Source organism: Hippoglossus stenolepis, chromosome 18 (genome assembly GCF_022539355.2).
Source record: "Hippoglossus stenolepis isolate QCI-W04-F060 chromosome 18, HSTE1.2, whole genome shotgun sequence".
NCBI lineage: Eukaryota > Metazoa > Chordata > Actinopteri > Pleuronectiformes > Pleuronectidae > Hippoglossus > Hippoglossus stenolepis.
In genome coordinates this window covers 6,887,940-6,905,070 of record NC_061500.1, presented here as the reverse complement: position 1 = coordinate 6,905,070, position 17,131 = coordinate 6,887,940, and the positions used below count along the sequence as shown (strand labels likewise).

Below are 17,131 nucleotides of genomic sequence, written 5' to 3'. Positions count from 1 at the left end.
ATTGTAATTTAAGGAGCAGACTAAAAACCTTTGTATAACATACATAAGTCCTGTCATCGCCCACGTGGATCTACTTGTACTTGACAGGATTGGGCGTGCATGTTGTCAAATTGACAATTTGAATTAAGTGCAAAGAAAAAAAGAAGTCTTATCGTTTAAATGGAGAAAATGAATTTCGTTGCCACTGTAATATCATAACCAGCAAAATGAATCTCATTCATACTTTATGATGCGGAGGCAAAGCCTTCCAACAATCCTGCGAGCCACTGCAACCTCTGTTTCTCCTTCTCTTGATTAATGCCGTCTCAAATGCAAATTCGTCCGAACTATCCAGGAAAATGTGTTGCTTGGCAAACGAACCGAACATGGTTCAGTTTGATTACATTTTCATCTGTTGGTCGGCGGCACCTTTCTCACCTTTCGTGGTTCCGACTAAACTGGAGAGTCCAAAGGTCCAGACCAAACAAATGTGAAATCCACCCTTAGTCGTCATATCTAACTGGTGCCACAAGAGGATTTATACACTTCACATACAGTATATAATAGTACAGTAAGACAGTCTGATGTGTGGTGCAGTTCAACCTTTAAAGAACGGTTAACACCACAGTCAGCGGAGTCTTCTCGCAGCGTTTTCCCAAAACTAATTTGAAGTGAGGAAAGAAAAAAACCCACTGACATTAATACTTTATGTCAAATCGCAGCCGTTCAGGAGATATCACCAGATCGTTTTGAGAGAGGAGCAGGGAGAAGATAATGAGATCAATTAAGACAACGTCTGGTAATCCTCGAGCTCTCGGTGTGTTGGTTTGTTCTGAGGATTTGCTGTAAGAGTGGTTCCTGTTCATCACAGCTTAGTTTCAATAACATACAACTAAGAGGCCTAAACCTTTTGAAAGGAAAACTGATCTCTAGACGGCTCTTTGTTCGTCAGAGCTGGTGCCAGTGTTTGCTTTGTGTCTTTACCCTCGTGATCCTTTTGGTGAAAGAAAAAAAGACAATTTAAAGCTCAACTGTAGATAAAAGAATCCAAAGCCTATTAATAAGAAGTTCTCTCTGCTTTGTTTCTTCCTCTCTCTGCACATCATATTTTTCTGTTTTACGATCGCTCTCTCTGACAGGTATTGGAAGTTACTTCACCCAGATTGTCAATACTCTACACTTTGAAGAATGGGAAAAGGGAGATTATTATTTATCACCCCTCTTCTGCAGGTGGCAAATGTTTGTGAGTGCCTGGCTGTTTTATTATTCTTCATAGAAAAAGCCCTGATCTAAAGAGTTTCACCACAGTATGATGTTACTGTAAAACCCCAATAAAATAAAAGCAAAATATTGGAAAAATGGGCCTTGAATTCTCAGATATGTCTTACATTATACACAACTTATTTAACCACAGCCTTTTTTGAAGTTTTGAAAAGGAAAAAAAGACTCAAATGGAATAAGACTTTGTCCTTTTTCACTTAAAGCAAAGTCTCACAGAGGAGACTCAAAGGAAACTGCTCTGACACAAGCGGACCATAGTTTTATTCTGGCATATAGTCAGGGTCTTTTAAATATAAACAACAACTTCCAATCTTTGTGTTTCATGGGCATAACATTTCACCTTGAATTTGCGATTTCTTACATACTTCACATATAGGGCATATCATATTTTTTTTGTAGATGAATGGCTTGTAAGATGGCAGACGACCCACAGAAGCACAGCTCAAAGAGTTAGTGCATGTGTGTGCGAGCTCAAGGACAAAATCGGCTGTTGGTGCACAACTCTGAGCGATACATTCCTCACATCAGGTGACTGCTCGGCCATGGAGGATGTTTGTTCGAAAGTGCTTTTGGATTTTTTTTCTTCCCCAGTGCGCATGAAGGAATTGTTTCAAACGCGTGAATGACTCTCGGTGTTTATCGCATATTTTTCTCACAGAATCTGTGGGTTTGTTTGTTCTGCCACGAGGGAAACGAGGTCCTGCTGCTGAAAGTTAGGAAGGGGCGAAGGAGAAATGAAGTGATGTGCTTGGGCAAAAGTGAGCAATTTAGTGCTGTTCTGTGCAGGTGTGTGTAAAGAGACCCCCCCACACACACACACACACACATCATACATGATAGACATTCTAGTCTTCATCTATAACGCTTATCCTTTAAAGGTTGCGGAGAGAGCTGGAGCCAATCCCAGCAGAGGCCGATCATGAGGCTAACATACAGAGACAAACCAACATACATGCTCACATTTGCACGTCTCCAATTAACGTAACCCCCATCTGCATGTCTTTGAACTGTAGGAAGAGAGCAGGAGAAAACCCACAGAAACACAGGGCGAACATGCAAACCTCCCACACAGAAAGACAAACTGGGATTCAGACTGGGAGCCGTCCCGCTGTGGGTCGACAGCGCTCAGCACCGCGGCACCCACTCTTCTAAATCTCAAAGTTTTTGGCAGAAAGCTTTTGGCATGGGGCCCAATCATGGGGAGTCCAATCATAGAATTAATCGAGTTCTTACAAAATTGTTGTTGCTGTGAATCAGCTGTTCTCAGGGGGGCCCCCCCTCTCAGTCCAGGGCCCCAGGCAATTGCCTGCTTTTCCTACCCTCTTGCAACGGCCCTGATTCTGCACATAGTTGAGGCAAAATCATTACGCCTCTAATACATTTCAGGCTCTATGATATCTGAAGAGGTTGTGGGTGTGTATGTCTCAGTTAATGTGCACGTTTGGGGTTTGGAAAAAGAATGACGGCAAACACTGTACTGGCCCTCCCTCTCTCCACTTGAGTTTGAGAGCGAATCCCATTTCTCACACACGATATTCAAATGACATTTATGTGCATTGCAAAAAGCCGACGCTCTGCATCCGAGACCTCCACATCAACTCTCATCCCTGTTTCCTCATGTGAACAATGAACATTTTTGCCCATGATTATATAATAACACAGAATGTGCAGTCTCAGGCGACGAATAAGCACCTATAAAAGTGTAGTGTGTGTGTGTGTGTGTGCGATGGAAAGGGTCTGTTTTCACTTAATGAACCATTAACACTGGAACTCCATTATGAAAGCACAGGTCTACAAGAGCTCCAGCAACATCCATTATGCTGCCTCTGCCGCAAAGATTACAAATTTGAGTGAGTCGAGATGAACGATCACAATACACACAATCGCTTGACTGAAATTAAGTGGAATTTTACATGACAGCTGGAGTGACGTGAGGTACAAAGGGCAGTATCGGTTTTCCATAGAACCCCCCCCCCCTCGGCTCCCAGCTGATTTCCTAATACCCTCCTGGGAGGAAATGCGTCTCTTATTCCTGGATCAATTTGCACACAACAGCAGATAAACCCTTGTATCTCCAAGTTCTCGTGTTATTAACCTACAACACGCCAACACACATATGCTAAATAGACACCAGCCCACACAACATGTGTGCTGCATATACGTGCAACTTTGACACAAGCACAAACACACCCTTGCTACCCAGCTTCTGGACAAAAAAAGAGAAGGGCATGGCTCCCTCCTCGCGCGGCAGCTTATCTTAACAACCTCTCATTGGGGTGCAGAGAGCAGAGCAAGAAAAGAGAAGAAAGACGGCAAGAGAAGGAAGAATCGATAAAAGGCCATTACGCTTCTGTGCTGCCGGGGTACAATGGTGGAGTGTGTGGGGGCTGATATGCTTGTGGATGAATGATGTGTATGGTAGCAGACAACCTACAGGAGCAGTGCTTAAAGAATAGTTAGTGTATGTGAGCGTCTACAAGCTCAAGGGCAAAGTCTGCTGTTGGTATACACAGCTCTGAGCACTGTATCCCTCACGTCTGGTGACCGGTTGGCCGTGGAAGTTGTTTGAAAGCAGTTCATGGATTTATTTTTCCCAGTTTGCACTGAGGCATCGTGGTCCTGGAAACAAACTCCACCCTCTTTTAACTACAGAAGCGCAGTAGGTTGGAGGCGTCCTAGGCCTGGATTCATCTATTAAACAACACAAACTGCAGCAGCAATAATTACCAATGTCTCATCAGGCAGTATCAGTGTTTTTAAAATGCTCAACGCTCCAGGTTTTATAGTTGTTTTTCCATATCTCAATTTACGGCAGCTTCAACTTCAAGTTAATTATTTTTGCCAAATGCTCAAATGCGTCAAAATGCACATGACAATGAATTCTTAACCCTTCAGTTGGTCCAACATGTTACAGCAACAACACTCACATGTACAGCAAATACAAGCCACTCAACCAGATCTAGGGAGAAATACTGAGAAATCAATATCCTGATCTGTAGTCGCCCAAGCAAGGATTAATTGGTAACCATTGTAACATGTGCATCCCCATGTGAGTGGAGGACCTTCCCATATTTGTTAAAAAAGTGAAAATGAATTAACTTGAAGCCCCACTGAACGGTGTTGTGAAGTGATTCTGGAGTTCAGGGTTACTACAACTCACTTTCCCCACCAGTGTATATACAGCCAATACACTCAGACAAAACTGTATTCACTATATTTATTATACAGCCTGATCACATACATCAAGCAAAACGTCAAATCTAATTTGTAAAGTCTGGAAGAGTCATATGATTGAATTCAGTTTGAGCCTAAATTGATGAAAAAACTTTTACCAAAACAAGTTCTTCCTTTTGGACATGCACTAAACCCGTCCTTCCTATTTTGCGCTCTCTGGCTGATGCTCCATAAGATACATATTCATCAGTTCTATAGCTCGACTTGATCCCAGGGGAAATCCCCACAAATCTGTAATAAATAAATATATATATATAATGAAAATATAATATTAAATAAATCTTTGTTACCATGTTAATGTGCAGATTCTTCCTAATAAATCGGGAAAGTTATCATCTGTAATGTTACAGTACAAATGCTTCTTTATTTTCGTCTGTAGGGTTCAGTCAAAGTCACATTCATTAAAATGTATTTCGTCACAATCTCTTTTGACAGGATGAGCGATAGGATACAGTAAAGTGCAGAGTGACCTGCTGTCAGTCACTGGAATTGGATTTTCCCATGTGGGTTTATGCAGCAGTCAGGATGCATGATGACATCAACAAAACGGCCACCTGTCAAATGACTTAGAGATTTTTTTTTTAAATGAAAGTGAAAGCCAGAGTGAATGTGAACAGTGTCACGGTTCGATTCGTGGTGCAACCCAAAGTCGAAGCCAAAGCATATTGATTGTCACCTGGTGGTCAGCTGCGGTATAGGTCATAAGTTCTACCTCCTGTGTAATAGATTGCACATGGACCAAACTAAAAAATAAAATGTAAAATAACATTTTCCTCATAGATAATTTTTTGTCATTCAAATTTGTATATCTGGTAAGTTTGCAACTGCACAGACTCTAAATGTGCAAGATGGCCGCATTCGCATGTTTTGGCTTCACTTCTGGATGGTGGGATGAAGTGGAGACATGTCGTCCATCTTTACTTACAGTCTACGCCTCCGACCCTCAGAGAAACTCGGCTCAAATCTACACAAACACGGGCAGAGAGTGATTGACTGAGCTCACATGTCCTGTACCGTCAGTGTGCAGCACTAAGGTGAAGGATTTACAGTCAAACTGCCTCTGCAGCACTTTCAGCCATTCACTTCAATTATCAATTATCAATAAAAACATTCTGTTCCTTCCAGCAGCTCGACAGACTCACGCTGCCTCACACTAACATCTGGACATCTCACAGCCTATAGGGGGAGATAAAAACTGAAAGCCAGGACACGGGGGAGTCTACACCTCCCAGGATTTTATTTATTTCATTTTTACTCTCCCCCCCTCAGTTTTTCAGTAATAGTGATACAACAGCAGGGGAGAGTGGTGTTCATAGAATGTAATCTTTTCCACCATTATGGCTCTGGAGGAAAAAAGGCGCAGGAGCCAAGTTATTCTGCAACTGCGATGTTCAGGTTGGAGAAAAGTCGGAGCGAGGTGCCGATAACTGAAATGACTTGGGTGGTGATAGAATGGGCACAAAAGATTGAAAATTACTTTTTTATTTTTTCCCGGCAGTGAGGAAGATGTCAGTGTTTTCAGGTAGAACTGTTGAAACTTTTTTAATTAGCAGTTCTGAGGGAAACTGAGGTGAGCGCAGATGAATAAAACACTATAACTTATTTACTGGATTGTGTCAGCGACACTAGTTACTCCCAAAAAAAACATGTTAGTGGAGTCTGAAGTCTTTTTGTGAGGATGAAATAAGCTGGATAATCAACTCCTTTGTCTCCACTGATTTAACACAATTGGCAGAGCCGCTACAATTGCAGTATTCTGCCATGACCGCGAGTAAGAAATAGCACTATTGATTATTAAATCAGGAGCCGCAGTGATTTATACTCTCCTCATTAATTAGATATTGATTTATTATATAACTTGTTGGCCTGACAATCTGTTGGATTTTGTTATCGCGTACTCTGAGCTCTAAATACTTTTAGTGAGATTAAATATAAAGCCTCTGTTGTTTTTCTCCCCTCATACTTTCTCACTCTTTATCACGAGGAGTGGAAACGCCAAAGTCAGCAGTGGCAAATCGGGCGTCCCTGATAAAAGCCCGTCCATATTTTAAAGCGCTCTCTTCTGCTTCTGGAGGTCATTTGATTAGAATAAGCCAGAGGGGCCGTGTAGCGCTGCTGTCTGGGCCCAGCTGGCCAAAAGAAAAGATTCTCCAGCCAGATTGACAGCGTCGAGGAAAAGGGTAAGGGAAGGCCAGCCAGCGAGAAATAAACAAACGCACAACAACAAATTACAGAATGGACAGGCTCGGCTTCAAAGTAAAGCCTGACTGACGTGTTGTACAGAGAAGCTGCATCGAGAGGGATGAGAGAGATGTCGGGTGACGGGAGTGAAATAAAGTTTGTGTGTCTGACGCACAGAGGACATGTAGAATATGTGGGTCAGTCCTCACAGGAGCGATGCTCTTTGTATGTAACCGTGTTTGTGCCCACAGTGACATACGTTTACAGGTGGACAACGCCATGAGTATTCAGAGCAACTGCAGAGGACCAAATATTAAGTCTCCTTTTCGACCGGTTGATTGGTTAAACTGTGGGCTCTCGTCCAATCCGATTCTTGTATTTTGAAAACAGGCCAATGGTTTTCACATCTGTACACGTAACCAACCCAATAACGCCTGCTAAGTCTACTTGATATTTACCAAACCTTTACTCAGAGTCGGCGCCAAACTGAAACTGATGAGCAAACAGTGAAGTGTCAACGATGCAATCTGCTGCTTGTTTGCACCTCAAGTAGTTAACATGCATTAGCCTGGATCACTTGTGTCCTCCACTTATCCCCCCCCCTTCAAAAATCTGGCATTTCAAGAAAGCCTTGCTTGATATTTTATAAAAATAATCACAGAATATTCTTTTTGAAAAGCTAAATCTGATTTTACCAGAAAAATCTGGAGTGGCTGACCTGTTCATTAGTTTATGGTCTATATAACAAAGTCTGCAGAGATGCAAAATTTTATAGATTAGCTTCCGTCTGGATATTTCCTGCAGCCTGTAAACAGCCTTCTAAAGCTAAATAAGATTTTCAGTTTTTCCGTCTCCTGTTCAGAGTTCTTGTATTTGATTATATGAAGTAGGTGCGAAACAAGCCTGGTGCATGAGGATGAATCCACCAGTGCTGAGAGTGAAAGGAAGGATAAATGTTGTCAAAACACACAAGAGAGAGACACAGCCGTGAATTAGAGGCCTGTATATACACAAGAGGACTTAATTAAGCTATAAGGGGCATTAGGGCTGCATGCAGATGGCTAATGCTGCCTTGAGGACACTTAACATGCCAGTGGATAACTTCACTCTGCAGCCTATTAGCGCTCCGCCAGGCCATTTCCAAACACTGTTCCTGACAGCGTGACAGTGTGACTGATGGCGGCCTGCTCCAAGACCGCTGGCTCGTCTCGATGCTGCGATAGCGCTGTGTGTAAATTACAGATATGAGGGGCCGCTCTCTTTTTTTTATCTCTTTCACTCGCCTGCAGAGGACACAACTTCTTCTTAGTTGTCCTTGTTTCCCCCGTCTGTCACTATCTGCGGAGACGGTACGGAGACAGCCACATTTGGCCGAGCCATAATTACTGTAGACAAAGGCGCTCACCCGTGACCCCCCCGAAAAAAATAAAAAAAGACTAAATCCAATGTTGAGCTTCTCTGCTAATGGCCCTGGTTGAGCTAATGTTGTCGAGTTTGAAAGGCAGTGAGTTTTTTCCGAGGCGATGAATAAAATGCTAATGATAGCATTTGGGGATGTACTGTAAAGAGCTATGGGGGCCACGCTGGCTGTCTCTTCTAATGAGAGAACAGAGAAGCACAGCGCGGCGAGAGAGATAAAAAATTCATGGGAGGAAGCAGCGGAAAGAAGCGCACTCTCAGTCTGCATGTTCTCAGCATGTGCTGCCTTTCAAGCCTGTTAAAGAAACACAGCCGGCGTCTACGTCGGATCGAGGTCGCACAGTTTGTCCTCTCATTCCAAGACAAATAAATAACATCACATTAGATGTAAGATATAAAGGCATTTCTCTGAATGACGCAGGAGCTGATGTTCAGTACTCAGGTTCAGCAAGTTCATCAAGGTGTGAGGCCTCTCGTACAGTAATAATAAAATAGTATAACGCTTGCTTCCTGTGTTTAAAGTAATTTCCTCATCTCTTCGTCACCTTCCACTTTTCCCTGCTGTTAAATCTATTTATTTAAAACGGAGTCAAACAGAGTGTCTTATAAACTGAGGCATAAAACCACATGGGGGGGTGCACTACAGTACAAACACTCATCATCTGAAAACACCATCCTGGAAACACACTCCTCATGAAGAACAATTCACGATTCGGCCTCTTTCCAATAAACATCACCTTTAAAAGTTTTCCAATGCAAAGTGTCAGTTCCTGATCTCTCTGATAGAACAAGTGTTGCCACCCCTAGTGATGTTTGACTTTTAGGACTATTTCGACAAAGCAGCTGTGAATGTACCCAGTCAGCCGGGTTTAGCTGCAGCTCCCAGTGAATCTCTCAAAGGACAAACTGTAAAGATAATGAATGAACAGAAGGATGGGTGGTTTTTCTAGTTTATGTTTTCTTTAGTGATCAACAGTGATTTTTTTTTTCCTTCAGCTTGATATTTACTTCCATAACACCCTGAATTTAAATGTCTGCAAATAAGTCGGTGATTAAATGTTCAGATCAACAACATCAAGACTCTGCAGCCAATGAATGATGAATAAATAATGCGTCTCTGGAAATATTCAATAGACAAGTTGTTTTTTATCAGTCTCATTCTCCACTTAAGCGTTATTGCAGCGAATGTTATGACGAGTTGCCTCTGGTTATGTTTTTTTCCCCCGTCTTATTATTTTCTGATTGGTTTGTTTGTAACGACTGGACAGATTTCCACAAAAGCAGAAGCATGTGTTATGAATCAGGGAAGAGCCTGTTACATTTTGGTGCAGATCAGGGAGCAGGTCCAGCCATTTGTTTTTTTAACTTTCGAAATCTCCTTCAAATGGATAATTTTTCCAACATGTTTGTTGATTTTTAAGGGAATAATTTGTGTATATTAGTGGAAAAAGTCAGACACATTCAGAGGACGGATTTTTATGGAGTATTGCGTCACTTTAAATCATGTTAAACAGTGTTTATAGTTTGTTATAATTGAAATTCACTGATATAAATTTCCTGTATAAATATGACTAAATCACACATTAAAAGTTAAATTGTTCCTGTGGAATTTGCATGTCTGTACTTATTATTTAGAGATGCAATTTCTAGCACGTCATTAATTTAATTTCCCTCCACACTTTTCGACCAGATGTACATGACACAACATTTCCCGTGAGTTGTCTATTTATCATATAAAAATGTCATTTCCACACTCACCTTTAAAAAGACATTAAAAGTTGAGAAGTGTTCGAAGTCAAAGTCTCAAGGCGACTTCCCCGGCCAGAAACCATAAATCATCTCTGAACTGCTGCCTCGCCAAATTGCCATAATAAAAGTTTACGAAGTGCTTGAAGGCATTTGATTTTTTCCTTTCTTTTGCATGGCCTTTATCGGCAAGGAAAAATTAAAATTATTCCTATTTCTCTTTCAAGAGACAGACAGAATGCCTTTCGTTTCATTTTGGAAATACAAACAATTATACAACAGTTTATCACATTTACATAGTAATTATCACAACACAATTAGGAATTGGAAGCCACTTGCCAGTTCATCACTCGTTGGACTTTCTAAATCCAAACTCAATTAAGTTCTCAGCCAGCAGGCGAAGAGCTGACGGAAAACTAACAGCTGACAGATTATGGACAATGCACGAGCTTGGTGTTTAAAATACATTGGGCCTGATGTTTATTTAAAGGGGCCAATTGGATTGTATTCATTTGTCATAATTTCCTCTATCGCCACTGATGCATTGTGCACAGTCAGAAGAAGGAGCAGTCCATTGTGCGCCAGATTTGTGTTTGTGCAAGACGAACAACAAGCTGTGCAATCATGAAAAAATAGCTCATGGTGTCGAGGCTACAAATGATTCGAGGGAACAGTCGAGGAAATATAATGAGGAGTGGAGCTGCTGTTTTTCTAGCCGTTTAGCTCATTCTGTCAAAATCTCAGGTTTACATAATTGTCCTTATCTTTTCTTTCCTCTGCTTTGTATGAAATCTACAGGTGGGAAGTCAGGGGACACATGAGGACAGTGACACATTTTATTGTCTTGTTGCCTCTGTAAAACATTACACCGGGTTTTAAACGAAACAAAAACCATCTCGGCTCCAATCTTCAGGTGAACGGTGTTGAAATAACTGCCCGACCGGCGGTAACTCCGAAAGTTAACAGCTTAAAAGTAAGCACAGACCCCGAGATGAAGGTCAGCTCTTTACCCTCAAAGTCATCGGAACGTTTCGAAATCCGATGTGCTAGAGGACGGCCCAAAGAATAACGAACACCGGGGGCTCTCTGGCGGCGCCGTGTGATCTTTGCTTGACATCTTAACGCTTCCACTTAGGAACCCGGTGACCAGGACAGGACCCAAATTATACTCAAGTCTTTTCAGATTAGTGGGTCCCGTTTTAATACTGCAGGTCTCAGGTGTGTGTGTGTGTGTGTGTGTGTCAGAGTCAGAGTCCGACACCTGAGTGGGTCTGAGCGCACTCTCTTATCTGCTCTGTTCATGAAGTGTGTCATCGCAGAGGGAAAAATGCTAATTTTGGGAAAGAGATGGAGAGAGTGAACTGTGAAGTGCAGGAAAAATGAGGTTTTATAATGTGACTCTTCTGCTTCTCTCCGGGTCGGTTCGAATGGATCGGGCCTCGTTATCGTATCATACTCTAGTTTGTCGATTGCCAAAAGGCAGAATATTTAAATTTAAAATAATGTTGTTGTGTTAAACTTTGACTTCAAGGACAACTGCTGCATATTTTTCTGCATCTATCTTCTTACCTTTCAATATTAATAAACTTTGAATAAAAAGGCTGTGACATCGATCATAACTGCGCGTCCATGACAACGGCAGCTGGACTGAGTGGAGCTCGACTGAACTTTGAATAGACGGGTGAACAGCTCTTTGAGCAGCAGCGGAGGCTTCAAGGTTCTGTGGACTGAGTTCAGCAGGAGGTCTTCACTTGTTGAGGAGCAGCTCAATTACTGCCGGTCACTTAGAAAGATTCAGAAAAACAAGATGCCACCAGAATCACCACAGACCCAAGAAACAGCCTGTTTCAAACAAGCTGCTTCAGAACAGCCACTGAACAGAGATGAGAGGATGAGGATGCTATTTTCAAAATAACACAAACACCCTATAGGCCAATCAGAACAAAGAAGTCTCCTACATCAGGATGTTTTCCTGTCTCCACCTTTTCAAGATCCATTAACACAGATGCACAGATATTTATATTACAGCCTGAACAAAATATCAATTGGATGATAAAGGCTGATGTCGCCTTTCACCAACATAACGGTATAAGAGTTTGTTATATGCAGCGATGAATGTTATATTCATATAATTTAGAAAAGATGCCCATTCATGTTATATTACATACAAATATGTTTATTTTCTTAATTCAAGTTTTATATATTTGGTTTTAGTTGATGATTCTTTTGATTTATAGTGATTTATAATGTATTTTATGGTACAATTGTAAAGTACCAACCTCAATCACTCTCTCTCTCTCTCTCTCTCTCTCTCTCTCTCTCTCTCTATCTATCTCTATCTCCTTATATACAAAATCAGAATTCGGCCACAAACAAATCAATTTACTGGCCTCCACAGTCATGCATGCACACAAGCTTCCAGTTCCCCCTCACCATGGCCAGTGGCACGATGCCACCCAGGTCCTGCGGCGCCAGGCGGATCAGGGTCTGCACCTCGTTGGTCAGGCTCCGAGTGAGCGGATACTCCACCTGCCACGTCACCTCCCTGCCCCCCTGAGTCACCATCAGCCCGTTCACCTCCAGGTCCACCTGCAGCACTCGCTGGTAGCCCACCGCCGGAACTCTGCACGCCAACAGAGAGGGAGAGAGAAGATGTGTGTCAGGAGTGGATTCAGAGAACGATAAGTAGTAACAAGAAAGGCACAGGCGCAGGAAAGGGAAAAAGAAAACCAGCGGATAAAGTGAACTGAATAGCGGAGGACAAAAAAATGGAAGAGGAGGAAGATTAAAACAGTGAGATTATAAATGAAGAAAGCACGAGTGGCAGAGGGAGACAGACAGTGGAAAGAGAATGAGGAAAAAGTAGAGCAGACACGAGGAGGAGGAATTGGGTTAAAGGAGGTGGAGAGAGAGGGATGGAGGGGAAAACAAGGTAAATTGGTCTTTACTGCTCATTAACAGGAGTGTTTAGAGTTGGCCGGAAAACAGAGTGAGAGAATAATTGTACATTTTAATCAGGTGTAAAGTAAAGGGGAATGGTAGTGGTGCTGCAGTATCACATGAAGATTTACTGAAAGGATTTTTTTTTTTGCCCCTAAAATGTAAGCAACGCATCCCTCATCTCGAAATCTGATATGAAACTAATCGCGGCACTATTGAAATGTATTCTCACATCCACACACAACCATGGAGCCGGCCAAAAAAGCAATTTATTTCCCCTCTTGCTGGAGATTGCCGGGGCCGAGCAAATCATTTTCTCTTAGCTGATGGAGATGCAAAGAAAACAGGAAAAAAAAAAACAATGAATGAAAAATAAAATCATCCCAAACTTATTTGATTTGACGAGTGCTGGGTTTGATCAAGCTGCAGCCTCTCTCTCTCTCTCCCTCTCCCTCTCTCCCAGGTATTCTGCTTCGGAGTCAAAACTCGCTGCAGCCTCTTTTTTTTCGCCAACCAGACACACATATACTCGCTGTCTTGAAAAATAAGAACTTGCACTCTGGGATCTGGAAGTGGTTCACGGAGCCAAACATTGATGTTATGTAACGCTGCCGGAGAAAACACAAGTTAAAGGCCTTTTTTCAGAAAATGGTCAGAGAGGCAATAGACTCATGTGCTTCACGGTCCTTTTAGAGTGTATAACGTCCCTGTTATATTTCTGTCTTGAACAGAGTGTTTGTGGTAAATTTGTCTCACAATTAAAAACAAGGCTGGAGAGAGCCCAAGATTGCGCGTGAGGAGTGGGTGGGGGGGGGGGTAGTTGGAGGGGTAAGATCCAAGGTTTTCCTTGAACATATTTTGGCCAAGCCTGCGTTTAAAAAAAATAAAAAATAAAAAAACCTCCCCCGTCTCCCTCTCATGTGTTCGCACTTCAGACACTAGCCTCACTTCAAAGTGCAGATTTAAGGATCCACCCTGGTAGAAAAGAAGGAAGGAACAGTTTTTGGAAGCTGAAAATTCGGCGTGGATGAAAAACAGCTTGAATAGAAGAATTCTGGGTCAGGCAGAAAAGGCTTTTACAGTTTCAGCGGGGTGATGCTCTGAGTTTTAATAAATGTGCTTCCAGTTCTCCGTGAAGAAGGTTCGCGAGTTGGATCGGTTGCAGGTCTGATTCTTGAAAAACAGGGGGGGATGTAGTTACCTGAGGTGTGGTACAACACAGCTGGTGGTGCAGCTGCTGTGATATTGCAAACTATTTTAAATCTTTATCAAAGTCTCTCACATAAGTTTACAACGTATAAGACATGATGGTGAACATCTTTGCTTTGAAGAGGATTTTCTTTATCCACTAATCCCATGAATCGACTTCCCTATGCTTTCTAATTCTTCTCCACTGTTATTACCAACTATTACAACATTAAGTAGCCACACTGCTGCACTTGAAACCACATTTCTGTGGAACGTGGACACTGTAGTTCATGTTCGGCGATGACCTACTGCAAAAAATTCTTTCTAGACGTCAACACGTTTATTAATCTGCAACCCAAACCAACTTGGTTCTGGTGTTCTGTGGGATGGGACTTGTCGACAGTAAGAAATGTATGCAAGTCAATAATGTAATATTAATTAGGCAACGTTTTCCAGGATAAAACTAAGACTTTACATCCATCTTTCTGCAGAAGTTGTACTAAATAATATACAGACATTTCTCCTAATCCGTCATTTCCCTCCTTCTCCATCACATCTTCCTCCATCGTCCCACTTTACATTTATACTCAAAGTGTTATATTTGACCTCTGACATTGCAAAACTTGAGTCTAAAAACCTGCTGAGTGATTTCTAATAATTCAAATATTCCCATAAAATCAGTCGTGATGAAACACCCAAGAAAAAAAAACAAGTTTACATGAGAAGCACTATGTTTGCACTTTTAAATTCAGGCTTTTATGTGTTATTTGTTGCAGTTGAGCACTTTCCAAGCTATTTATTTCCGCCTCTTTCCTCTGAAATCCATTTCCCTTTAATCAAAGTTAAACATCAAAAGCAAAACAGAGGAAATAAAACTGCTGAGAGCAAACGTCTCACACAACCCCGACTGTAGACCTGGAGTTATATGTGGTTTCCCAGCTTAACTGATTCGTGAAAAAATCCCTACTTTCTATGTTTATGGCCGAGCACTGTGAGTAACGGCCCCTCGCTGGAGCTCGAGTCCATCCATCACCTCGGTTTCTTGCTCAGACGGAAATTTCGGAGGACCGCAGAGCCGCAGTGGGACGTCCTCGCCTGCCTGGCCCAGGGGTAGTGACTGCAGTGATTACGTGGTTTACGCTTATGGAGTACAATTATGGCCAAATCAATTATCCGCAGGGCGCACTCCCGCTTTTCAATGAAGATGCAAACAGCCAGGGCTTTAGTGCTGAACAATACCGTACGACTCGGCCCTCTTTGCACAATCAATCCATCTTTTTCCGTGTTGTCTTTTATTGTTGTGTCTCTCTCTCCCACCCTCCCTCCCTCACCCTGCAGTGTAACGTGGCTTCCAATAGAGGGTGGTGCACCCTCCCTCCGCTCCACCCCTGCAGCCAGAATGTGTTTGGGATGATAAATGTCCACGGCCCACCGGTCGGAGAGGTCAGCCCGCTTCCTCCATGTCTCATTAGAAGCGTATCTGCACCGTGTGCCCTTTTCTCAGCACAATTACCATACAATTCAATACACATCACTTCTCCTGACCTGACTTGCGGACGGGGATGAGAGCAAGAGGTGAACGCAGAGACAGAGAAAGAAGACGAAGAAAAAAACAACAGCAACAACGGAGCGGAAACAAGGTTACATTGGCTACCATGAAAGCAAGACGTCTACTGGGATGGCAGAACAATGCCCTGGTATCATCGCAGATTTGTTGCTGTGAAACGAGGTAGAAAATCAGTCATGTCATTTTGAGGAAGCGTTTTGAGGTATCTCCATTCGTCAGAGCTGTTGTCGGGTGTGAGAGCACAAACGGAACAAGGTAGAGGGATGCACTCGGAGGAAAATACGTGCACGCTGTTCTGTAGCATTTCAAACAAACTGTCGTATAAACAAAGGGAACTCTGGGCGGGGAACAGCCGGGAAAAAAAGAGAAATGACAAGAATCCTCTTTTTTATTTATTTAGAAAACAGGAAAATAAAAGTGGAGCGGAGGAACACAAAGGCCTCGTTAAATGTGCAGCCATGTTTCCCTCTTTTCGCTCTTAACACCTCTGTGGATAGATGGCGCTGAGAAAAGTAGTGGAAGGAAAGTCTGCCGTCTCCTCTGGAGACCCGAGGGGGTTCCTTTCATGCGCGGCAGTGATTTGGTTAGTGCTGACAACAATGATACATCAAAGACCTGGATTTATTTCAACGCCGTGAATCAACAGTGAGTCCGGCAGGTCCTGGGCGTGCACGCTCCAAGATTAACACGAACTCCGACAGCTCCATTCAGGTGTAAAGAGACAAAAGACAATAGGATTTACTTCAGAACCCATATGTCCAACGCGTCTTCTCAGCAAGTGTGAGGACATGTTGTAAACAAACATTTCGGCCACGGCTGGGTTTCGTTGTGTGGTCAGATTTTGAGACGGGGGTCTGGCTACAGATTTCTGTGGTGGGTCTTTCAGTGCCAATGAGGATTTGTTTATTTGATGTTCTGCGGATCAGATGTTTGTCTGTGTGACTGTGGATCAGACAAGAGGAGAGGACATCTGTGTCAAAGTGCTTTCCAAGACGCGTGTGTTAACAATCCCCGACTGGAGAAACCTTTCATGTTTTATATGTCACTGGCACTTTGGTGCTTTATATGATTCTGCAGCTGGAACCTTTACAGTGGTGTGTCTATAAGACAAACTTTACACTAATGCAGCTGTTTCTGAGGGAAAAACCAGCAGATGTATCTTCACAGCTAGATGATTATTTTTATACCATGTTTTGTCCATAGGATATTAATAAAATTATCCAGCAGTGACCGTCACAGTTTCCTAGAGTCTTCAAATGTGTTATTTTGTCTAAGAAACACCGTAAAACACAAGATAGAGTGAAATGAGCGGATCTTCACATTCAGAGACTGAGTTCTGTAGATGCTTGACTTCAATTATCAATTTTCGGTCGATCAATCAGTTGTCTCAGCACGACTGACTTTCCTTCATCAAATAGAGTTTTTGAAGCCGAGCGGTTGGCAACGGGGAGATATTAACAGATGGAGAAATTGTGTGGACAACAGTTTACACAGCTGCCTCGGCCATAATTGAATCCTGACATGTGAGACCAGCAGTAATTCAACAAATCAGGTGTGACGACGGACAGGATGAGCAGCTCCTGGCGGCCATCTGTC

The 17,131-nt window shown here is 42.5% G+C and overlaps 1 protein-coding gene across 1 annotated transcript in view; it reads right to left on the bottom strand.

Annotated features, from left to right (window-relative positions):
• si:dkey-112m2.1 (transmembrane protein 132C) overlaps positions 1–17,131 on the bottom strand; it is a 128,010-nt gene that overhangs the window by 20,833 nt on the left and 90,046 nt on the right. Inside the window, exon 4 of the mRNA XM_035183857.2 lies at positions 12,274–12,463. Coding sequence (XP_035039748.2) covers positions 12,274–12,463 — 190 coding nt within the window. The remainder of the gene's footprint in view (positions 1–12,273; positions 12,464–17,131) is intronic.